This window comes from Neoarius graeffei, chromosome 14, assembly GCF_027579695.1.
Source record: "Neoarius graeffei isolate fNeoGra1 chromosome 14, fNeoGra1.pri, whole genome shotgun sequence".
NCBI lineage: Eukaryota > Metazoa > Chordata > Actinopteri > Siluriformes > Ariidae > Neoarius > Neoarius graeffei.
In genome coordinates this window covers 36,062,618-36,087,673 of record NC_083582.1, presented here as the reverse complement: position 1 = coordinate 36,087,673, position 25,056 = coordinate 36,062,618, and the positions used below count along the sequence as shown (strand labels likewise).

General features: G+C 40.5%; 1 protein-coding gene across 1 annotated transcript in view; it reads left to right on the top strand.

The window, feature by feature from the left end:
- The window catches only part of zgc:171971 (uncharacterized protein LOC569690 homolog), a 29,891-nt gene that overhangs the window by 2,469 nt on the left and 2,366 nt on the right, over nucleotides 1-25,056 (top strand). Inside the window, exons 2-8 of the mRNA XM_060939570.1 lie at nucleotides 4,887-5,055; nucleotides 5,634-5,680; nucleotides 9,524-9,672; nucleotides 9,763-9,887; nucleotides 20,804-20,906; nucleotides 24,351-24,607; nucleotides 24,694-24,846. Of these exons, the coding sequence (XP_060795553.1) occupies nucleotides 4,888-5,055; nucleotides 5,634-5,680; nucleotides 9,524-9,672; nucleotides 9,763-9,887; nucleotides 20,804-20,906; nucleotides 24,351-24,607; nucleotides 24,694-24,846 (1,002 nt within the window). The 5' untranslated portion in view covers nucleotide 4,887. The remainder of the gene's footprint in view (nucleotides 1-4,886; nucleotides 5,056-5,633; nucleotides 5,681-9,523; nucleotides 9,673-9,762; nucleotides 9,888-20,803; nucleotides 20,907-24,350; nucleotides 24,608-24,693; nucleotides 24,847-25,056) is intronic.

Genomic DNA, 25,056 nt, shown 5'->3' with positions numbered 1-25,056 from the left:
ATCATTAATATCACACAACATTATAAACTATCTGAAACACAGTACAGAAAAAGAACGACAGAAAGAACGGCTCCCCCAGCTCGAGACTCGGTTCTCATCGTTCATGCCTAGGAGCCGTTCAAAAGAATCGGTTCGTTCGCGAACGTCACAACACTATTCACGTTGCAGTTCCGGATACAAGAATCTGGAAGTATGGAAGTACAGTGTGAGCAGTCAGATCGCATCCGAGCATCGGATCGTATAGTGTGAGAACAGGAATCGTAAGCTGCGTGCTGTTTACCCCTGCGATTCACTTGTACAGTGTGAGCAGCAGCTAAATACCGCGATTGAAAAAATCACACAGTGTCTGCCCAGCCTAAGGTGAACAGTCCTGAGGTGTATGTGTTGCGTTTCACATTATTGAGTGAGGTATTGCACATCTATAGATAGAGCTTGAGGACTTCCAGTGTGTGTATTTAATATAAGCTGGGGTTATTATTGTTTTTGTTTGTTTTTCTTCATGAAAAGACCAAACACGCTGTAATTTACCCCATACTCTAGAAAATAGTCCCACAATACAGCTACATTTTATGTATTTTATAATAACTCCCACTTTTCTGCGAAGGCTTTCCACTAGATTTTATAGAATAGAATGCCTTTATTGTCACTATACACATGTACAATGAGATTAAAGCATCTCCAATAACAGTGCAAACAGCGTGGAGAGAGAGAGAGAGAGAGAGAGAGAAAAAGGGGGAGAGGAAAAAAAAAGGGGGGTGTAGGGGGGATAAGGTGCACAGTCCTGAGGTGTATGTGCTGTGTTACACATTATGGAGTGAGGTATTGCACATATAAAGTATTGCACAGAGACAGTCACATTATAAATTATTGCACGAGAGAGTCACATTATAAAATAAAATATTACACATTATGAAGTGGCGGCATGGTGGTGTAGTGGTTAGCGCTGTCGCCTCACAGCAAGAAGGTCCTGGGTTTGAGCCCCGTGGCCGGTGAGGGCCTTTCTGTGTGGAGTTTGCATGTTCTCCCCGTGTCCGCGTGGGTTTCCTCCGGGTGCTCCGGTTTCCCCCACAGTCCAAAGACATGCAGGTTAGGTTAACTGGTGACTCTAAATTGACCGTAGGTGTGAATGTGAGTGTGAATGGTTGTCTGTGTCTATGTGTCAGCCCTGTGATGACCTGGCGACTTGTCCAGGGTGTACCCCGCCTTTCGCCCGTAGTCAGCTGGGATAGGCTCCAGCTTGCCTGCGACCCTGTAGAAGGATAAAGCGGCTAGAGATAATGAGATGAGATGAGACATTATGAAGTATTGCAAGGTAAAGCTGGGCATACACTGTGCGATTTTTTTTCAATCGTGGTATTCAGCTGCTGCTCACACTGTACGAGTGAATCGCAGGGGTAAACAGCACGCAGCTTACGATTCCTGTTCTCACACTATACGATCCGATGCTCAGGATTTCAAACAGGTTTGATTTTCATCCGATCGATCGGGAGGAGGTCATGAGGTGTTAATCGCCTGTTGTTACCCCATGTACCGGTATACTACACGATCCGAGACGCACGATTGAGCCAAAACTCGGCCCGATCTCCAAAATAGTCGCACGAGTGAAAATCGTGTTAAAACCGGGCCAAAAATCGCCCAGTGTCTGCCCAGCCTAAGGTAAGGTGCACAGATTTGAGGTGTATGTGTTGTATGTAAGGTGCACAGTCCTGAGGTGAAAATGTGTTGCGTTTCACATTATGGAGTGAGGTATTGCACATTATAAAAGTATTGCATAGAGAGAGTCACCTTATAAAGTACTGCACATTATAAATGAGTAAATAGTAAAACAGTAAAGTAAATAGACTATAAAGTCAGAGCATATCCGAGTTCAGGGCAGTTATGGCTTTTGGAAAGAAGCTGTTGTTTAATCGATTTTGGAGTGTGACTGGATGGATCTGTGTTCCTAAGAGGAAGTGAGGTCAGGTATTGATGTTGGCTGAGGAGGCCAGAGGTCAGTCAGCATTCCAGTTCATCCCAAAGGTGTTGAGGTTAGGGCTCTGTGCAGGACACTCATCTCATCTCATCATCTCTAGCCGCTTTATCCTGTTCTACAGGGTCGCAGGCGAGCTGGAGCCTATCCCAGCTGACTACGGGCGAAAGGCGGGGTACACCCTGGACAAGTCGCCAGGTCATCACAGGGCTGACACATAGACACAGACAACCATTCACACTCACATTCACACCTACGGTCAATTTAGAGTCACCAGTTAACCTAACCTGCATGTCTTTGGACTGTGGGGGAAACCGGAGCGCCCGGAGGAAACCCACGCGGACACGGGGAGAACATGCAAACTCCGCACAGAAAGGCCCTCGCCGGCCACAGGGCTCGAACCCGGACCTTCTTGCTGTGAGGCGACAGCGCTAACCACTACACCACCGTGCCGCCCTGTAGGACACTCGAGTTCTTCCAATCCAACCTTGTCAAAACATGTCTTCATTGGAATTTGCTTTGTGCACAGGAGCATTGTCATGCTGGAACAGGTTTGAGCCTCTTCGTTCCGGTGCAGGGAAATTGTAAAGCTTCAGAATACAAAGACATCCAGTACAACTTTGTGGCAACAGTTTGGAGAATATGGGTATGATGGCCAGGTGTCCACAAACTTTTGACCATATAGTGGCTGAAGCTTAAAAAAAGGCCACATTTAGAAGTTTGTTGATCGCATTTATGGTGTTCGTTCAGTCATCTTCAATAAATGATTTATGGTTTAAATGACTCATTTGTGGACAAATTGGTAAACAAATAAAATAGGTTAATTAGGAAAGGTTGCAGGCGAGTAGAAACTTTGGGATGTAGGATTAAAGAAGTCCGGCAGATGAGCAAAGTGAGATAACTGTATTAGATACGTCGACTAATCAGCGTCACCACCGATCTCTTCTACCCATCAAGCCATCTGTTTGTTTTTCTTCATAATTTCACTTTAGATGTTTAATAAGCGATCAGCAAAATAAGCAAAGGTTGTATATGAGAGGACAAGATGACAGAAAGAATCACAGCTATACGTTTTTATGCCCACACATTTTCTGTATAAGTACAGACCGTGCCAATTGATGATGTAAGCAGAATGTGGTACTGTACTTTTCTGGAAGTGTCGTATTATTCTTAGATGAGTTTCATATAATAATAATAGTGGCTCATACAAGTATTGGTAGGTAGGAGTAGTAAATGTAGCACAGGTCTATTAAACATCCATTTATCATTTTCTAGTAATATCCTCTAAACAAATGAGTTAAGGTATCCATTTTGGCATTGAGTGGAATCTCTATGATGATTATTTTAAGATATTTTTGGGGCTTTTTTCACCTTTATTGGATAGGACAGCGTAGAGACAGGAAATGAGCGGGAGAGAGACGGGGAGGGATCGGGAAATGACCTTGGGCCGGAATCGAACCCGGGTCCCCGGATTTATGGTATGGTGCCTTATCCACCTGAGCCACGATGCCCCTGATGATGATGATGATGATGATGATGATGATGATTATTATTATGCACCACCACCACCACCACGGAATTATCTCCAGGATACTGTGTATTATTCTTTCCACGTTCACTGGATATGAGCAACAACATGCTCTGATTGGCTACTGTACTACTCGGCTATCAGCTCATATACTATGAGTAGAGAAAAACAAAACGGCAGAACGTGTTGCTGAACCGACCGAGGACGAAATAAAAACTCTACTCGAAAACAAAACCCCAAAAAATACAAAAAAAAAAGGACAACAAAATATGGAATGAAAGTATTTGATGGTAGGAACGTACACTACCGTTCAAAAGTTTGGGGTCACTTTGAAATGTCCTTATTTTTGAAAGAAAAGCACTGTTCTTTTCAATGCAGATCACTTTAAACTAATCAGAAATGCACTCTATACATTGCTAATGTGGTAAATGACTATTCTAGCTGCAAATGTCTGGTTTTTGGTGCAATATCTCCATAGGTGTATAGAGGCCCATTTCCAGCAACTCTCACTCCAGTGTTCTAATGGTACAATGTGTTTGCTCATTGCCTCAGAAGGCTAATGGATGATTAGAAAACCCTTGTACAATCATGTTAGCACAGCTGAAAACAGTTGAGCTCTTTAGAGAAGCTATAAAACTGACCTTCCTTTGAGCAGATTGAGTTTCTGGAGCATCACATTTGTGGGGTCGATTAAATGCTCAAAATGGCCAGAAGAATGTCTTGACTATATTTTCTATTCATTTTACAACTTATGGTGGGAAATAAAAGTGTGACTTTTCATGGAAAACACAAAATTGTCTGGGTGACCCCAAACTTTTGAATGGTAGTGTATCTTTTATTTTATTTATTTTTCAATAATTATAATTATAGCATTTTTCAAAAATTGCTCCTGTCATTTTGCCAGTTTGTTTACATTCTTTATCTTTAAGCATTAAAATTTGTTGAATTTTTTTTTTTTTTAAGACTGGTTCAAAAGCTCAAAGAAGTTTGAAGATGACAGAACTGAAATGTCCAGTTAAATAAATGTCTAAAGCTATTCTATACCTCGGCACGACAGCAAGACGGCACTTTCTACAAAAAACAACACTAAAGTTAGTTTGTGCAACCACTTTTTAAGAAGTCCGGCGAAGCAGAAATGATTTTGTCGGACATTTTGTATAAAGTTTTTATTTATCGAAGTTGCAAAAAATAAAAATGCTCCATTTCTCAAAATCCAGTGAATGTGGATAGAATAAAACAATTATTTCACTCAATCTCGTTGTACATGGCTTATAGCCGACTCGGTGCTACGCGCCTCGTCGGCTATCAGCTCATGTACGACTCGAGTTCGTGGAATAACTGTTAAAGTAGCTAAGTACTCTCATTGGAAAATAAGTATTTGATTTACAGAATGGCAGAAGGTGGTGACGGAGAACCTGTGGCCAGTTCATCTGGGACTCTGCGCCCGGCATTCTCTTTGGGAAGAGGGCTGGCAGGACGCTCGCTACTGAATCCTCCACCTCCAGGCAGACTCACATCCCTACGCTCCAGAGACCTGACACTCGGGGGATATAAAAAGGTCACCCACACTCACTTATTCACATACAATTAACATGCCTCTATGTTATATTATTACATTACAGGCATTTAACAGACGCTCTTATCCAGAGCGACATACAGCATGCCCAGAGCAGCCTGGGGAGCAGTTGGAGGTTAGGTACCTCGCTCTAGGGCACTTCAGCCATTCCTGCTGGTCCAGGAAATCAAATCAGTGACATTTTATAGTCCCAAAGCTGCTTCTGTAACCATTAGACCATGGCTTCCCCCATTCTTCATTATATGAAATATACATTGGTGACCTGTTGCCAAAGCTGATTATTGGAAACTTTAATCATTGGGTTTCAAGCACAGACCTTCTTACTGTTGTTCCATGCAGTCAAATGAAATTTAAATGATCTTGCACATTTTTTAATGAAAATATTTTAATTTCTTAAATGCATTTATTCAAAGTGATCACACTGCATCGACCGAAAGCAGGATTTGAACAAACACCCTTATGGAAGCTCTTCCTGATGCGTCCAGGCGACCAGCACATACTTTATATAAAGTATACGCAGGTTTAAAATATTGACTTGAACGGTGTTCTTGTTTCTGCAGAAAACATTCGTGCCGAACGTCCACTCCATTCGTAAAAGCAAAGACGAGTAAGTATCTGCGTGAAAATAATCGTCAGCCATAGGGTTGCAAAATTCCCGGGAATTTTCAGAGTGGAAAATTTCCATGGAAATTTTGGGAATTAACGGGAATTTGGGGGAACTTTTGGGAATTTTCAAAACCAACTTTACTTAAAAATTGATACAAAAAAAATAAGGTCCTTTTATTCAGATTAGGATATTTCTCTGAGGTTCTGTTCAGAAGAACATACAAGCAAAAACAAGCATGTAACTAATTAAACAACTGAGAAAATTAATAACCACCAAATGTTTTACAAAAACAATAGGGGTTTTCCCTGGTACATGTATAATGAATTAAACAATAACCTTAGACTTTGTGAGAACTTCTCTTCAAAAGCAACTTTAACTCTACTTATGATTTTGAAGACTGCTTCCTGTAACTTTCTTTTGTTGACTGATTATACTTCAACAACTTGAATTCCTTTTTCATTTTGCAACTGGTTTGTAAGCCATATCCTGTCAAGTAATTTGCTTGCAAATTATCGGATTAGAAGTAATGATTAGAGTCTACAATGCTGTTAAAACAATGACATTAAAATAGCCTTACTCCAGATTCAAAGAAAAAAGTGCTACTAATATATTTTACAAGCAGCAAAACTTATTTCAAGACTACTAGCAATTAGAAATTTTAAATTTTACATTTTTATATATATATATATATATATATATATATATATATATATATATATAAAATGTGTGTGTGTTATTTACCAGCTGGGAGGCCAGAGTGCGAAATATGGGGGGGTGCGGGGGGGTCCGACCCTCCCAATTAACCCATGAGACCCCCTGAAAGCCTCAAATGCTAAATTGTGGGGGGGTCTCAAATTTCATTAAAATAAATAAAATAAAATTATAATAGTACATATTATTGTTACTAATGGTCATTAAAATGTTTTCTAAGCTCACAATGCCATAGGCCTATTCAGAATTCAATCACTGGCCAAGCGAGCCAGCTGTCTAGTGCCCGTATGTAAATTAGCCATGCGCTGAGGTGCACACGCCAAACAGACGATAGAGGTAATAGAGTTGAGTTGAGTACCGTATTGAAAATGGCTAGCAAGCGAAAGCAAGAAGTTGAGCCAAGGCATATTTGGTCTATTCTAACTTAAGGTAAGAGGCTAATTTTCAATCTTTGCAGTGACTGAACTGTGATAGATCTGATTGTGGGCCTTGTGGTTGGTTGAAGCAGCTTAGCCTTGTAGTTGAAGTGGGGTGGTTGTGCATTGGCCTATGTGTGTGCGTTGGCCTGTGTGTGTGCGTGAGTGTGTGTGTGTGCGCGAGAGAGAGAGAGAGAGGAGAGAGAAAGAGCGCACCCGCCGTGGTGCTGTGTGGCTTGTTGTAGGCTGTCTGTAGCATCCACTGTGGTGTTTTTTTTTTTTCACCTTGAGTTTGTATTTGCACAAAGACGTATCTTTCTAAATGATCGTAATCGCTAAATGGATGGTTAAATAGTGTCATACAATTGGTCACACTGCAGGCTTTCAGGTGCACCGGTTGCGTGACGAAACCTTTATCATTTATTCAGTCGCTTTTGTAAACGCGCCAGATAGGTAGCATTTGTTATTGCGTCTGCACTGTAATATAGGCCTACAACTTTGCATTGAAGAAAAAATTTTTTGCGCAGAAATTCGGAGATGGGGACCCCCCGAATATCGATGGGTATTTCGCACACTGTGGGAGGCCCATATCGTGAAATACCGTGACCGAGGTCTTGAAAGTACTGAGCGAGGCCCTCTGGGCCGAGGTCACGGTATTTCACCATACGGACCGACCTTAAGCTGGTAAATAATAGATTTATTTTTTTCTTTATCAAATTCTAACAGAAAACGAGAGCACCCGAAAGGGAAACCCAAGCCGAAACGCCACTTTGAATCCTCATTCACGGCTGTAATGCAAATGGCTTCCTCCTCGGTATACAAGTGCACTTCCATGGCAGGAAAAAAAACTACATTTTGCCATCTATGTAGTCCCCTATTTATACAAAATTGAGTCATTCAGGATTCAGCCATGTTTTTGCTCAGCGTTAGCAAGTTAGAGGTTTTTAGCTTTCTCCTGAAATGTTTTCTTTTATTTCTTCTTCCTCAGGGTAGTAAAACTCGCTTTCGCTGTGAACACTGTCGTTATCGCTATCCATGCTGTAAAATTAATGCTATTCTCCTGAGAAATGCTGGCAAAAATTTATATGATTTTTGATAATCTTATAAATAAATCTTATAAAAAAAAGAGAAATGTTGACAAAAAATGCTACTGGGCAATTCCATGTAAATATCAACCTCACCATGCAAAAATAAAGCAACATGTAATACATCAAAACCACTCCCAGAGATATCACCTAGGCCTGTATTTTACAGATGTGAATAAGCTGAACCAATTTGTAACCAACCTAATGTGTCACTGTCAGTCTTTCTTTCTTATAATGTAAAACCCAAGCTAAAATCAACTTTGATCATGTGCAATTCTATATTATTGGCACAAGCCACAGAAATGTATGCTAAAATCCACAAAACAGCAAAACAATAGCCATCCTAAATATTATTTAAGAACTTTGATAGTTTTAGCTGATATTTAGAGAGTTTTTCAAAGGGTTATGGTGGTTAATGCTGATTTTTTAAACATATGCCATGTCTATTTCAGACGCGTCACATCCATAACGGAATTTCGTCACATCCATAACGCTGACTTTTCCTTCCGAAAATCTGCATGAAATACAAAATATTTTAAACAAAGATTTTTTAATATTCACCTTGGACCCCTCTATCAAACGGATATCTCCATTTCGACATTAGGTTTACAATTTCACAGAGTTTGATAAAAATGTACAGTCACCCAAGAAAAGTGATACTTTTTCTGTCACATCCATAACGCATCTTTTATTGGCGTTTTCTGGCATGCCCTAGATGTACTATGGGAATTGTTCTTGTTCTATCACTTCTCCAGTATGGTACAGCCTTAAAATATGCAACACCTGTTTAAATACTGGGAGACAATAAAACATGCACTGGGTCATTTGTTGTCATTTTGAGTTCAAGTGTCCCGTCCATAACGCTGGAATTGCTCTACTATATTTGTTGTTGTGAATGAGCGAGTTGCCAGAGGTCCATAACCGGGGTCTGTAACTGGGGTCCGTATCATAGGATACGGACCCGCTCACCAGCCAATCAGAGTGCAGGATTTGATGGAAACCACATCGCGAAATAAATAATCCCTGTTATTTTATGATGTGATACCTTTGTGATTAAATCTGTAGACAAGTCAAGTTTTGTAAAATTTTGTAATAAAAATGGTCAAAATTGAGTTTTTGCAAGATTTTTAGAAATCACTACTTGTTATGCAGATGAGTGAGATTTCCAGTCAATTCTTACCGAAGGGTACTGTTGTTATATTAAATGTTATTATATTTAGCGTCTTGGAATTTCCCACAAAATGTAAGAATGGCAAGATGCTTTATTTGAAGAAAAATCCCTAATTGAGATTGAGAAGAATAATTTTTCACTGAAAAATCTGAATATAATATTAATATTGAAAAACTAAAAGCCTTTTATTAATTGGTCTTTAGCAATATGTCCTTAATTAGCACAAAACAGTACATAATTGAAAGAAAGGCCTAACATGGGTTTTAATTAGTTTTTCTGGGTGATGAAATGTTTTAAAATGTTTAAAACTTAATAAATGCCAAAATTGAAAATTCCCGAAAATTCCCAATATTCCCAGGCCCTTCAAAATTCCCGGAAACTTTCCACCCCTTCGCAGCTCTAGTCAGCCATATTTAACATATTCAGTGTTCAGCCAACTGAGCCCTTTCGTTTCATGCAGGTTAAAAGAGGAGCCTCGTACCACGCCGAAGAAGGAGAGAAGAGAAAGGGAAGACCGGCAGAGAGAGCGCAGGCGCAGAGAGAGACCTCAGACTATTCAGTCACACTCTATTTTTGAGCAGGGTCCTGCAGACACCTTCAGGAAAACAGGTAAAGCATGCAAATTATTTCACACCAAAATCAATCAAGAGTGCAGGAATAGTACTCCGTGATGGTAGCAGTGGCACTTTTATTTTGCAGGAAGTTGGGGGACCACAAATCTCAGCGACTATGATCCTTCAGTTGTTACGAGGAGTATTAAAAAGGAGAGGAAAGTTCCAGAGGACGATGACGACGGAATTTTAGAAAAACTTCAACGAGATGATGTAAGTTGTAATCATTTTTAAAAAAATTATTTCAGGGTTCCTGTGGCAGCCGCATGGAATAGACGCAACATACACGTGCTCCTGCTCGTTTCAAACTTTTTCACTCCTTCAACCATTTATTTCACAACCAAAGTATTTGCCTCGGTCACAACCGGCTGTACGTGCTCCTACAGCCGGTCTACGTGCAAAAAACGCAAGAAACGCACGGAGGGCGCGTGTGTGATGTGCTGATTTTCGAGCCATAGACCGGCCGCAGAGGTTCTTTGTCATGTCAAACAAACTGTACGGGCGCTTACGTTTTTTTCAGGTTGCAAGACAAACTTACGGCCAACGTGCGTCTTTCTCCACGAACAAAAAAAACCGCAGCGATTTGGGAAACGCCAAAAATCGCACGGCCAAAAAATCGTACGTCCGGTTGTGACCTAGGCTATTGAAGAATTTGCGCAATTATTTTATTTCACAGGCGGCACGGTGGTGTAGTGGTTAGCGCTGTCCCCTCACAGCAAGAAGGTCCGGGTTCGAGCCCCGTGGCCGGCGAGGGCCTTTCTGTGTGGAGTTTGCATGTTTTCCCCGTGTCCGCGTGGGTTTCCTCCGGGTGCTCCGGTTTCCCCCACAGTCCAAAGACATGCAGGTTAGGTTAACTGGTGACTCTAAATTGACCGTAGGTGTGAATGTGAGTGTGAATGGTTGTCTGTGTCTATGTGTCAGCCCTGTGATGACCTGGCGACTTGTCCAGGGTGTACCCCGCCTTTCGCCCGTAGTCAGCTGGGATAGGCTCCAGCTTGCCTGCGACCCTGTAGAACAGGATAAAGCGGCTACAGATAATGAGATGAGATGAGATTTTATTTCACTCGCACCTACTTTAAAATGGCTTCAAAGAGTGGCAAAGGCGGAAAAAAGGACGATTTGTCGACTAGCTTAACGATGGAGGCTCTCTCGACACTACTGAACCAGCACCGCGAGGCATTAGCTACAGACTTCAGGTCCTCTTTCAGCTTGCTGGAAACGAAATTCGACCAAGTTCGGTCCACTGTAGAAGAACATGGCCAGCGTCTGAGTTCACTCAAGCTTGTTTCTGAGGACCTAAGCCAGCACGTCAGTGAGCTGGAAAATGTCTGCTCCAGCCTCCGTGAAAGCAACTCCAAGCTAACCACTCAAGTCGTCGATCTGGAAGGACGGAACAGACGGCAAAACCTACGCATCCTTGGCCTAGCGGAGACTACTGAAGGAGGGCGACCCACGGAATTCTTCTCTGATCTGCTGTGTGAGGTTTTTGGGAAGGAGATGCTTTCCTCCCTGCCGGAGATCGATAGAGCCCACCGTTCACTGGCACCCAAACCGGCCCCGGGACAGAGACCGCGGCCGGTCATTCTTCGGTTTCACCGTTACCAGATAGAAGATCTTCTGATTCGTGAGGCTAGACAGAGGGGGAAACTGGACTACCGCGGCCAGCAGATCCGTATTGTGGAGGATTACTGCCCAGAAGTTTTGAGCCAGCGTGCCGAATACAGGGAAGTAATGACGGAGCTTTACAACCGAGGACTCAAGCCCTCACTACTGTACCCCGCTCGGCTCCGTATCACACTTTCCAGCGGGGAGAGGAAGTGGCTGCGATCGGCGGATGAGGCACGGAGATACAGTGGTGCTTGAAAGTTTGTGAACCCTTTAGAATTTTCTATATTTTTGCATAAATATGGCCTAAAACATCATCAGATTTTCACCCAAGTCCTAAAAGTAGATAAAGAGAACCCAGTTAAACAAATGAGACAACAGTATTCTACTTGGTCATTTATTTATTGAGGAAAATGATCCAATATTACACATCTGTGAGTGGCAGAAGTATGTGAACCTCGAGGATTAGCAGTTAATTTGAAGGTGAAATTAGAGTCAGGTATTTTCAATCAATGGGATGACAATCAGGTGTGAGTGGGCACCCTGTTTTATTTAAAGAACAGGGATCTATCAAAGTCTGTTCTTCACAGCACATGTTTGTGGAAGTGTATCATGGCACGAACATAGGAGATCTCTGAGGACCTCAGAAAAAGCGTTGTTGATCCTCATCAGGCTGGAAAAGGTTACAAAACCATCTCTAAAGAGTTTGGACTCCACCAATCGACAGTCAGACAGATTGTGTACAAATGGAGGAAATTCAAGACCATTGTTACCCTCCCCAGGAGTGGTCGACCAACAAAGATCACTCCAAGAGCAAGGCGTGTAATAGTCGGCAAGGTCACAAAGGACCCCAAGGTAAATTCTAAGCAACTGAAGGCCTCTCTCACATTGGCTAATGTTAATGTTCATGAGTCCACCATCAGGAGAAGACTGAACAACAATGGTGTGCATGGCAGGGTTGCAAGGAGAAAGCCACTGCTCTCCAAAAAGAACATTGCTGCTCATCTGCAGTTTGCTAAAGATCACGTGGACAAGCCAGAAGGCTATTGGAAAAATGTTTTGTGGACAGATGAGACCAGAATAGAACTTTTTGGTTTAAATGAGAAGCGTTATGTTTGGAGAAAGGAAAACACTGCATTAGAGCATAAGAACCTTATCCCATCTGTGAAACATGGTGGTGGTAGTATCATGGTTTGGGCCTGTTTTGCTGCATCTGGGCCAGGACGGCTTGCCATCATTGATGGAACAATGAATTCTGAATTATGAAAGTGAATTCTAAAGGAAAATGTCAGGACATCTGTCCATGAACTGAGTCTCAAGAGCAGGTGGGTCATGCAGCAAGACAACGACCCTAAGCACACAAGTCGTTCTACCAAAGAATGGTTAAAGAAGAATAAAGTTAATGTTTTGGAATGGCCAAGTCAAAGTCCTGACCTTAATCCAATCGAAATGTTGTGGAAGGACCTGAAGCGAGCAGTTCATGTAAGGAAACCTACCAACATCCCAGAGTTGAAGCTGTTCTGTACGGAGGAATGGGCTAAAATTCCTTCAAGTCGGTGTGCAGGACTGATCAACAGTTACCGGAAACGTTTAGTTGCAGTTATTGCTGCACAAGAGGGTCACACCAGATACTGAAAGCAAAGGTTCACATACTTTTGCCATTCACAGATATGTAATATTGGATCGTTTTCCTCAATAAATAAATGACCAAGTATAATATTTTTGTCTCCATTTGTTTAACTGGGTTCTCTTTATCTACTTTTAGGACTTGTGTGAAAATCTGATGATGTTTTAGGTCATATTTATGCAGAAATATAGAAAATTCTAAAGGGTTCACAAACTTTCAAGCACCACTGTATGTCGACGGCCTCCCAAGTGTTTCGCGCACATCATAAAGGACTGCTTAGTGACTGTGGCTGACGGATTATTGTGGTTCTTAACTACTTTGTTTGGCCGCTGTCATACTTTGTTTTTCCCCTTATCTCTGGCGGCGAGGTCCTTCCGCCTCCGCCGTCAGAGTCAAGGTTACCATGACAACTAAAGCAGCGGCGGTGTGAGTATTTTCCTCTTCTTTAAACTTAACAGACTATTCTATCGTGGTAGGAATAACACTAAGTTCACTGGTATTTTTTTTTTAAAGTAACCATTTATGTGTGTAGTCTTCTGTACATTATTCAAGGCCACATATGAGACCCATTGGGGCGCTGCTTTTCCTCCTGTAGGGTTGTGTTCTTAAAAAGAGCTGTTGACATAGGAGTGTAGTTTATGTTCTGAATAATAATGCGGGAGCTGAAGATGGTACTACAGGAAGAATTCTGTTAGGTGGATAATGGGAGTTTTGAAGAGCTTGCTGCTATGTTCTTTGGCAGCTGTCTTGTTGTGGGGGGGGGGGGGGGGGGGGGTCAGAACCTACACTGTTTTGGAAGCCTGTAAAAGCCCTGGCCGCACACATACTTTGTGTTCTTTTGAGTTTATTATGTTATCTTGGGACCGATACCTGGAGTATTGATACCACCTGTGCTTACCTACTAGGGCTGTAACAATATGCGTATCGAAATCGCGATACGCAGAGCCACGATCCGTGTCGCGATACAAGAAGGCAGAAGCGCGGTACACCCTTTCAAACTTCTCCTCAGCCCAAAAACAGAGGTGCTTCCAAACTTCAATTTATGAATACTTTTTTATTTAAATTACATTTTAAACTTACTTAAATTACTTTTTTTTTTAATATCTATTAGTAAGTCGTTTTTTCGCCGACCTGCGACAATCTTCTGCGAGTCACGCAACATCCACACTCGCCACTGGCAGAGCATTCATTTCTTTTAAGCGGTCGCCATTCTGGTTGCGACGCGGGGAGCGAATCTGTAAACAAGCAGCTCATTGGCTGGCTAGGTGTGCCACAAGCCAATCACAATCACTTGACCGGAAAGGCATGCAGTGTTGCCAGATTGGGCAGGTTTAGGTGCTTTTTGGCTGGTTTTGAACATATTTTGGGGTGGAAAACGTTAGCAATATCTGGCAACACTGAAGGCATGTCTGCTTGGGCGGAAGCCTTCTGCGGCAGTTACACTTTGACACGCGAGCAATGTTTCACCATAAAAATTCCATAATTTCCATCTGTTTTCCGCGATCACAGAAAATCATTGGTCCTATGAGAGTGAGACAGTGAGAGAGCCACCCCCCCCCAAAAAAAAATCTTAATGGATTTACACGATTTGGAAAAATGACTTTTTCAGAACCGAAAAAAAACAGAGCTTCCGGCTCAACAGTATTATTTTGAGAAATAAAACAATCTTTGGATATACATTTGTTCATTTTTGCATACATATTACTCATTCTCTGCAGTGGTCTGAATTATTTGTTATTAAATAGTTAATGTAAGTAAGTAAATGTTAATAAGTCAAATTTACTACTTTAAAAAAACATTTAAAAAAAAATCGTGGGTGTATCGAATCGTGGGTCAAAAATCGCGATACGAATCGAATCGTGAGTTGGGTGTATCGTTACAGCCCTATTACCTACCCATCTTCTCTGTTAAGCCTAGGTCACAACTGGCCGTACGTGCTCCTACGGCCGGTCTACGTGCAAGAAACGCACAGAGGGCGCGCGTGTGACGTGCTGATTTTCGAGCCGTAGACTGGCCCAGAGCCTAATCTGGGGCGCGTAATACGCGCTTTTTATCTGTCGCACATCCACTTTTTGGGCGCGAGAGTGATATCGCGTATCTATTCATTTTGTCGCGCATTTATAAGTAGAGAGCATGTAGTCGCGTTTTACTGAATCTTGTGCGTATCAATTTGTCAGCACCAGCTAGCAAGCACTGCGGTAAATACAGCGTTGTTTACACACCAATCGGAAAATATCGGAAAGGACCGAAGTATTCCGAATGGTTTATTTAGCGGGTAAAACAGTTTTGTGAACTATTATATCATTGGTCACTGAACCGGAAGACAGTGTATCTCAGCCAATCGTGTGAAGTGTTTTAAACATACCCAAAAGCACATGGCATATCATTCTATCTCATCCAAACATAATGTCAAAACGCGTGGTCACGTTGAAAGACCTTTGGACGAAAATAAGGAAACAAAACGAAGACACAGAAGTGACACAGGAGTGGGTATTATGTTATTAATCATATTCAAATAGTAAAGGTGCTTAGTTGATATATAAGACATATATAAGTTTGTGTACAAATTAGTGCTGTCAAGCGATTAAAATATTTAATCGCGATTAATGTCGCGACTGTCATAGTTAACTCGCGATTAATCGCAATTTAATCACACATTTTTGTCACATGAAAAACCATTGTAATTCTCTTATCAGCATAAAAATGTGAATGGGCTTGCTTTGTACCAATGTTTTTTTTATTGCAAAGCATAACGCGTCTTGACACAGCCACTGCAAAGTGAAACCTAAGCCGAGCACCGGGGCTAGCAAGAGAACCATGAGTGAAGTGATCTACTGCTTGAGTTAGTTTATAACTCTAATCAGAGAGACAGGTTACACAGTGATGGTAGGCTTGACATGCTTGATTATAATATAAAGTACACTATTATATTAACTTGAAGTTGTTCGTTGATAAATATTGCATTGAATCTGATCTTTACTGTTTCAGCTCACTTAACACATTTTGTACTTTTACACTTTCTGTCTGTTGATGCGTCGCGCTGTCCAATCAGAGGCGGCCAAATTTGCATATTACAGGAAGGATTTCTGGGATAGCATTGAGTTTACAGTTCAGAGGGATCTGGCTTCTTTCGACGCTGTCTTCTTAAAACTGAATAAATATTTAAAAAGAGCCAAATGAGCCAGTCTTTTGAACGGCTCTTTTCAAAGAACGGATCACAAAGATGCGGATCCCATCAAAGAGCCATAAATCCCATCTCTACTATCGCGCCCTGCCCGCGCTGGTTTTTTGGGGAGGGCAGAGGACTCTGGCTGTGCGGGGCATTACAGTCTAGCTGCTATCGTTTTTCTAAGCAAAGTCTCTGTTCCAAGTTCCTGGCAGTTTCAAAAGCTTATGAAAAACCTACATCATGTCACAGAGCGTTAATCTCGCGATAAAAAAATAATCACCGTTAAAATTGAGTCAAGTTAACGCGTTAACGTGACATTTTTGACAGCACTAGTACAAATATGATCTTAGAGTAATTATATGACAGTGTGAAGACATACTAAGTCATTTGATTCTGATTGATAATGGTTTTTGAAGTTTTAATTTGATATTATTTTCCTAATGCCAATATACAATTAGTTTGATAATGTTTGGTATTATGTAAGTTTTATTTAAAAATATTATGAAATATATTTAATCTGTTCTTGTGTAATTGTAGGTACTGTAAGATTGTAAATGATCGAGATTATATACTTTTTAGGAAGTCTGAATTTTGAGATTATCTCCAGTCATTTATGTCAAAATCTAGTTTAAACATGGGTAGATTGTTTAATGTTTTTCACTTTCATGAAAGGTGGTCTGAACAAAACAAATATGATAGCATTTTTAAATATTTGATAGTGATTTTATTTTATTCAGAAAGTCAGATTTTTCATCTTATTATTAAAGGGGAACCGAGGGCAATATAGAGAGTAAATATAACAATAAAACACACATTGATGAACCTTATTCAAGACTTACAAAAGTTTTTTGTTCTAAGGTTGGAAAGTTAGTGTTTTTGAAAGTAGCTCGAGCAAACTATTTCCGCAGTTTGAACAACCCGCCATGATATTAATTTTGTCCAATCAGAATGCACGTTCACTTTCTCTGCGTAACACTCATGACGTATGTATGTGCCCAGTTGTGTTGGCTCATTGAGGTTGGGAATAGCACATGTGAAATACCTGTTTCTGCCTCTTGCGACGATTTCGCAAGTCCACGGGTGGCGCCCATCTCATTGCAGCAAATAAATTCTGCTGGACTCGTGAGCAACTCCACGTTACGTTTTCCGCACGAGCACCACGCCGTGTCACCTGCACGCAGACGCTCTGCCCCACGCTCGCCATGCCCGTGGTCAGCATCAGTCTCATCCTCGCCGTCATCCGAGCTTTCTTCTCTTATTTCATCACCGGAGTCGAGAGTACCTCTCCTAGGTTCAAACTGGTACCCTTCTAAGCCATAGCCCGCTTGCAGTGTGTCTTGCGGGATCTCTTCGTATGATTCGACAGAGCTGTCGCTTTCACTTGATGCGCCCGATGCCATGATTACACGCTTATCTCCTCTATTTCGGAGAGTTCCGCTAGTGCAGTGGGTAGCGCTGACGTCACGGTCTTTTAAAAATGGCGACTCTTGTGCGGTTTAGCGTATAAAGTATTATATTAACAATTACCAAGATATTTCGTTGTTTTCTAGTATATAAATTTGATAGAATACTTAAGAATACGTTACTTTGTCACATCAGCAACTGTATATATTATATTTTGTACCCCTTTAATTAATAGTGGCAAGACTACATGGATTTTAGACTTAACTATATCAAATGATGTAATATTAACCTAGTCATATTTGAAATGCAACGTTATACTACTGGTGGTCAAATTGGTAAAAATAGGCTAGTCACATGATTTATAGTAAAACAGTAACCTAGTCATATAACAGAAAACTAGTCATATTTGTAAGGTTTTGCAGTATATAATTCTTCATATAGTTTTTGATCTAAAATCTTTACATTTTTAAAGTTCAGATCTGATCATAATGTTTGTGCAAAACTATAAACTGTGGATAAGTGTTTGCTGATATGGTTTTCATATCACTGCATTAAAGGATATGTATAGTGCCATAATTATATTATATATGAGTGATTCCACGCTTATGGGTACTGAAATGGGGACATGAACTTATTTTTAAAAATTCACCTAAAACCATTTCTTTTTTTACCATCAGGTCACAAAACATGTAATCTTTAATGAATGATATGTTAAAAGATAACTTTAATTTTCTGAGATGTAATAAAAACATATTTATATGCCAAAGTCAAGCCTATGAGTTCCAAAATGATGTCTGTTACATTACTTCTGTTACGATTGTCCATCTCGCGTCTGTTACAAATGAATTACAATCTAGCTATATACCATGTTAATCTTATTGAAAGAATGTGTATGTTTATTCTACTACACATGTTTATTAATTATATTTGCTAAAACATCACCTTCCTAGGTTTCAAAAAGTAATTCTACATTGTTAAAATTGAGAATCTATATGTCCACAACACTTCTGTTACGTTCTGACTTTGGCATATAAATATGTTTTTATTACATCTCAGAAAATTAAAGTTATGTTTTAACATATCATTCATTAAAGATTACATGTTTTGTGACCTGATGGTAAAAAAAAAGAAATGGTTTTAGGTGAATTTTTAAAAATAAGTTCATGTCCCCATTTCAGTACCCATAAGCGTGGAATCACTCATATATATATATATATATATATATATATATACACATCTGATATGAATGTTTGTTACATGTATTTAGTTTTATTAATAAAACTGTTCTGTTTATAGATGTACTCTTGAAAATATCTACCAATGTATTACTTCTGTCCCCACTAACTGGAACAAATGAGGGATATTTTTACCCATGTTAATATTTTCTGTCCCCTGTTTCTACAACTAGTGAGGGATCTGTCCCCCGTTTTCAAATTCCTAGATTAGGCTCTGTGGCCGCAGAGGTTCTTTGTCATGTCAAACAAACTCTACGGGCACTTGCGTTTTTTTTCAGGTTGCAAGACAAACTTACGGCCAAAGTGCGTCTTTCTCCACAAACAAAAAAAACCGCAGCAATTTGGGAAACGCCAAAAATTGCACAGCCAAAAAATCGTACGTCCGGTTGTGACCTAGGCTTTAGGGAGAATGGCTAGTCCCTTAAATTTTCTGAGCTGGAATGTCAAGGGTTTAAATCACCCTGTTAAAAGGAGAAAGGTTTTTTCACACATCAGGCAATTTGGAACAGCCGTTGCTTTTTTATAAGAAACACGCATTCGTGGTTCTGACAATTCACATCTGATGTCGCGGTGGGTGGGGCAGCATTTTCATTCTACTTTTCAGGCTAAGGCCAGAGGAGTCTCCATTCTTATTAACCACAATATTCCCTTTGAACACCATAATGTAATAGCAGATACAAATGGTCGCTATATTATTGTCTCAGGGAAATTGTATAATACTATGATAGTGTTTGCCAATATATATGCTCCGAACGTGGATGATGTGGGTTTTCTAAAAGGTTTCTTTTCCTCTCTTCCTGACCTGAGCTCATACTCTCTCATACTTGGTGGGGATTGTAACTGTTGGCTCGATCCTGTGCTCGACCGGTCTTCTTCTAACCCTGGTCTAATGAGTAAATCTGCATCACTTAAGGGGTGTTCACACGGCAACTTTTACTCCGGTGTAGCACCGGGGCTGCCCCGGTAGAGCGTTCACACGGTACAAAGTTATCCCGGTGTCGCCCCTGAAAGCTGCTTAAACCGGTGCAAATCTAACCCTGCTCGGGAGGTGGTTTAAGAAATTTACTCCGGAGTAAATGCTAGTTTGCGGGGCAGCACCGATATAAAATGGGCCGTCTGAACGCTACAGGGGTAGACTCGCTACGCGTGAGGAGAGTTGATTACATACGGGCATTGCATAATTTGCATCCTGGTATTTTGCGCTTCCAAAATGGCCAATATCAACAACAACAGAACTGCGTGTCTTCCAGTGTTGCCAGATTGGGCGGTTTTAAGTGTAACAAGTTCAGTTACACAAATTGAAACGTAGCGATTTTCTATGCTATGGAAAGTCCACACTATAATGACAGGCGTACTAACACCTTCTGCGCGCTTCAGCAGCGCATTGATACGGAGCTCAACTTGTTTCATATCACTGGTCATATAAACCTATGTAAACAGGAAAAACGCGGAAGAGTTTGGTCGCATCTAACTACAGCCCCAAAAAATACCATTGGCCATACTGAGCCTAGCTACATTGCTAACAGGAGTGACAGAGCGTCTGACTGCGTCTGACTGACTGGGAGGTCGCGCAAAGCTCGGAGAGGTACGGAGCAGCTCGTCTCAATTCAGATAAGAGCATATTTCATTATGGAAGTACGGTGGACTGTTCCTTTAAGCAAATGTTTGAAAACTCCGGATCTCCTTCCTTCATGGTGGCTGCCATATTTTTGTGCCGCACGGCACATGCGCAGAGCTGATTCGATTCTATATTCTGCGCGGAATGCGTAAATGTCAAGTTCGATTTTAGATTTACGAACCCGAAAAAAATGTCGAAAAACCGGCGTTAAAAAAAAAAATTTCAACCACACAAACGGCACTCACCCGGCCGGTGGACCGGAAACAGAACATTTTTTAATAATGGCCTAGTGGGAGGGGAGGGATGTTTATGTTAAATCACTCTGAAAAATGTACAATGTATGAGCACGTATGTATATGTGATGTATGTAAAATTCAATAAAAATATTTGAGTAAAAAAAATTATTTCAGTAAAATTCCTGTTTAATTAATTATTATTATTATTATTATTATTTTTTTTTTTGCTTTGTAGTTCATAGATGACCCTGGCCTGAAAAACGATCCCAAGCAGACACCAATAAGACTTCCACTGCACCAGTCATTCGACTACTTGGCGACAGAGAACTCGACATCTCGTAGGTTCAAAAGCTTTTATCAGAGCAGTATGAAATAAAGGAGTAGGTTGAAGTGATGAAACGCATGCAAACACCATGGTTTATACACTCACCGGCCACTTTAATAGGAACTTGTTCTCGATTCTAAGATTCCTGTTTTTGGCTGGCAGGACTGGAACCCAATGTGGTCTTCTGCTGTTGCATGCGGAGATGCTTTTCTGCTCACCACGGTTGTAAAGAGTTGCTACGAGTTACTATATCCTTCCTGGCAGCAGCTCGAACCAATCAGGGCTGGGTTTCCCAAAAGCTTCTTAACGCTAAGAGCTTCTTAACTAGGAGAGGGAGTGTTCATTGTGATGCTCGCTCTACCATTTAACGATCTTTGTGCTACGCTGCTTTTGGGAAACCCACCCCTGGCTATTTTCCTCTGACCTCTCTTATCAACAAGGCGTTTGTTTCCACCCACAGAACTGTCGCTCACGCAGTGTTTTTTGTTTTTCGCACCATTCTGTGTAAACTCTCGAGACTGTTGTGTGTGAAAACCCCAGGAGGATCAGCAGTTTCTGAAATACTCAAACCAGTCCATCTGGCTCAAACCAACACTTATGCCACAGTGAAAGAAAGTCACACTTTGAGATCACAAGTTTTCCTATTCTGATGTTTGAAGCAAGCATTAACTGAAGCTTTTGATTTGTATCTGCATGATTTGATGCACTGTGCTGCTGTCATGGGATTGGCTGATTAGAGAACTGCACGTGGGTGGGTGGGTGCTCCTAATAAAGTGGCCAGTGAGTGTATACTTCAGCAACTAACCTACTACTGACCTACCTACTGCTACTCAGAGTAAAGAACTTGCTTAGAATGACTGCTCCTCTACCACTAACCACAGAAATCGTGTGTTTAGCAGTAGTTTAGGCTTATTCATTGCAAGTGGTCGCTCTTACAAAAGGAACGGAGATTAGCAGTAATACATGAAAATCACAATGCTCAGAAGTGGTTTGACTTCATTGCCTAGTGGAGCTGGATAATGGAGCGCATACACAAACTGCATATTTACCTTACTTTTTGCTACTTGCGTTAATCTTATCAATACATGTACAAAATATCATGACTTGGTAGCACTGTCATCTCAGAGCAAGAAGATTCTGGGTTTGAACCTACCAGTTGAAAGAAAGGGGTAGAGTTTGTATTTGCACATTCTCCTCGTGCCCGCGTGGGTTTCCTCCAGCGTGTGGATTCGGTCAACTGGCGACTCCAAGTTGCCCTTACAGGTGAACACGAATGGTGTTTGTCCCCATGTGTTAGTCTTGCGATAAATTGGCGACCTGTCCAGGGTGAACGCCACCTCTCACCTGAAGTCAGCTGGGATTGGCTCCCAGGACATTCCAGCAGGACACTGACCCTAAACATACTGCTAAAGCTACACTGGAGTGGTTTAAAAGGAAACCTTTAAACATCTTGGAATGGCCTAGTCCAGGGGTTTTCAAAGTGTGGGAGAGTCAGCCCCCCCTCAGAGAGCAAATAAACAACAGCGCCCCCCCCTTACAATTTTTGCTGTTGCTATACTTAATGTTCTATTCGTATTTAAAGAAATGGTTGTTGTACACATTTTAAACATCTGCTTTTTTAAAAACATCTTGTTTTTACACATTTTAAACATCTGCTTTTTTAAAAACATCTTGTTTTTACACATTTTAAACATCTGTGCTTTTTTAAAACCTCTTTTTTTTTTACACATTTTAAACATCTGCTTTTTTTTAAAACATCTTGTTTTACACATTTTAAACATCTGCTTTTTTAAAAACATCTTGTTTTTACACATTTTAAACATCTGTACTTTTTTAAAACCTTTTTTTTTTACACATTTTAAACATCTGTGCTTTTTTAAAACCTCTTTTTTACACATTTTAAACATCTGTGCTTTTTTAAAACCTCTTTTTTACACATTTTAAACATCTGCTTTTTTTAAAACATCTTGTTTTTACACATTTTAAACATCTGTGCTTTTTTAAAACCTCTTTTTTACACATTTTAAACATCTGCTTTTTTTAAAACATCTTGTTTTTACACATTTTAAACATCTGTGCTTTTTTAAAACCTCTTTTTTTACACATTTTAAACATCTGTGCTTTTAAAACATCTTGTTTTACACATTTTAAACATCTGTGCTTTTTTTAAAAAAAAAACATCGTTTTACACATTTTAAACATCTGTGCTTTTTTAAAACCTCTTTTTTTTTACACATTTTAAACATCTGTGCTTTTTTAAAACCTTTTTTTTTTTACACATTTTAAACATCTGTGCTTTTTAAAACATCTTTTTTTACACATTTTAAACATCTGTGCTTTTTTAAAACCTTTTTTTTTACACATTTTAAACATCTGTGCTTTTAAAACATCTTGTTTTACACATTTTAAACATCTGTGCTTTTTTTTTTAAAAAAACATCTTCTTTTACACGTTTTAAACATCTCATAGCATCATTAGCTAGCACCTCATGGCAGACAACACACTGTGGCAGTGGAGCATCTTCAGATCCAGTCCATGAAAATCCAAACTTTAAATAATCGTGGTCATACTTCCTTCTTTTTTTGCTTGGCCCAGACTCTGTCTCCTCACTCACTGTAGCTTTAGGTACTAAAAATCGATCCATTTTGTCTCTGGCAAAGGCTAGCTGAAGTTCGCTAAATGTCCGCAATAGTAACTTATTCTGGTTTATTTTTCCTCACGTTGCGCCCCCCCCCGAAGAACTCTGGCGCCCCCTAGGGGAGGCGCGCCCCACACTTTGAAAAGCCCTGGCTTAGTCAAAGCCCAGACCTCAATCCAGTTGAGAATCTGTGGCATAACTTGAAGATTGCTGTACACCAACGCAACCCATCTAACTTGAAGGGGTTGGAGCAGTTTTACCTTGAGGAATGGGCAAAAATCCCAGTGGCTAGATGTGCTAAGCTAATAGAGACATACCCCAAGAGACTTGCAGCAAAAGGTGGCTCTGCAAAGTATTGACTTTGTTGGGGGGGTGAATACCTATGCACACTCCAGATTTCTGTTTTTTTTTTTCTTCTTAATTATTGTTTGTATCACAATAATAAAAAAAATTGCACCTTTAAAGTGGTAGGCATGTTGTGTAAATCAAATGGTGATAACCCCCCAAAAATCCATTTTAATTCCAGCTTGTAATGCAACAAAACAGGACAAACACCAAGGGGGATGAATACTTTTGCAAGACACTGTCCAAACAGGGCTGCTGTGGAAATCCTTTTGTAGTGTTAAACTTCAGTTTGACTTTTGAGAATGATGTATGTAAACCAGGACTTGCCACTGAGGTCGAGAGGTTTTGGGGTTAAAAACCAAATTTTGAGAAACCTCGCTAATGAGTTACATTTAATGATCTGTGTTTTGCTAGTATTAATTATTATTACACGCATGAACACCCATCCTTTATCATATAACATTATTTTCACAGTAAAGGAAGCGTCATCTGATCACACTTGTTCAAAGTCAGTAAAAACACACGAGAGGATCCCAACACAAACTTCTGCACGTCCTCAGCCTCCGAGCGTCGGAGATCTTTTCCAGCAGTTGAGCGTTTCCGAGAAGGAAGAGCTTTTATTCATCCAGCTTCCGGATACCATACCTGTCCCTGTTAAAGCTCTAAAAAGTGAAAAGTCTGTGAAAAAACGTGACGCTGAAGACAAGCGTGCCTCTCATGTCAAAGCACATGTAAGTCGAACCTTCAGGATTCGTTCTATACATTTGCTCAGAAATATTTTGAATACTCGAACGTTCGTTGTTTTGTCATGCTTTAGGATGCGGGGGAGAAAGAAGGTGCACCTGTTCTCTCAGACTTCACAGAAGGATGCATAGGAAAAATGCGCGTTCGGAAATCTGGCAAAGTGCAGCTGGTCATAGGGGATATTACAATGGACGTGTCAGAAGGAGCAGCTTTTTCTTTTCTGCAGGTGAGATTACACACTGCTGCACAGGTGGACGAGAGTGCTCCGAGAGCACAATAGCTCCCGCTGGTAACTATGCCGTAACTCTGGTAAAATGCGACTGAATTGAATGAAATTGTAATATGCAATTACATATTAATATATATATTTTTTTTATGTTTTCATTTTTCACTCTACCTTTATATTTTGCATTCCATATGCACTTATATATATTAT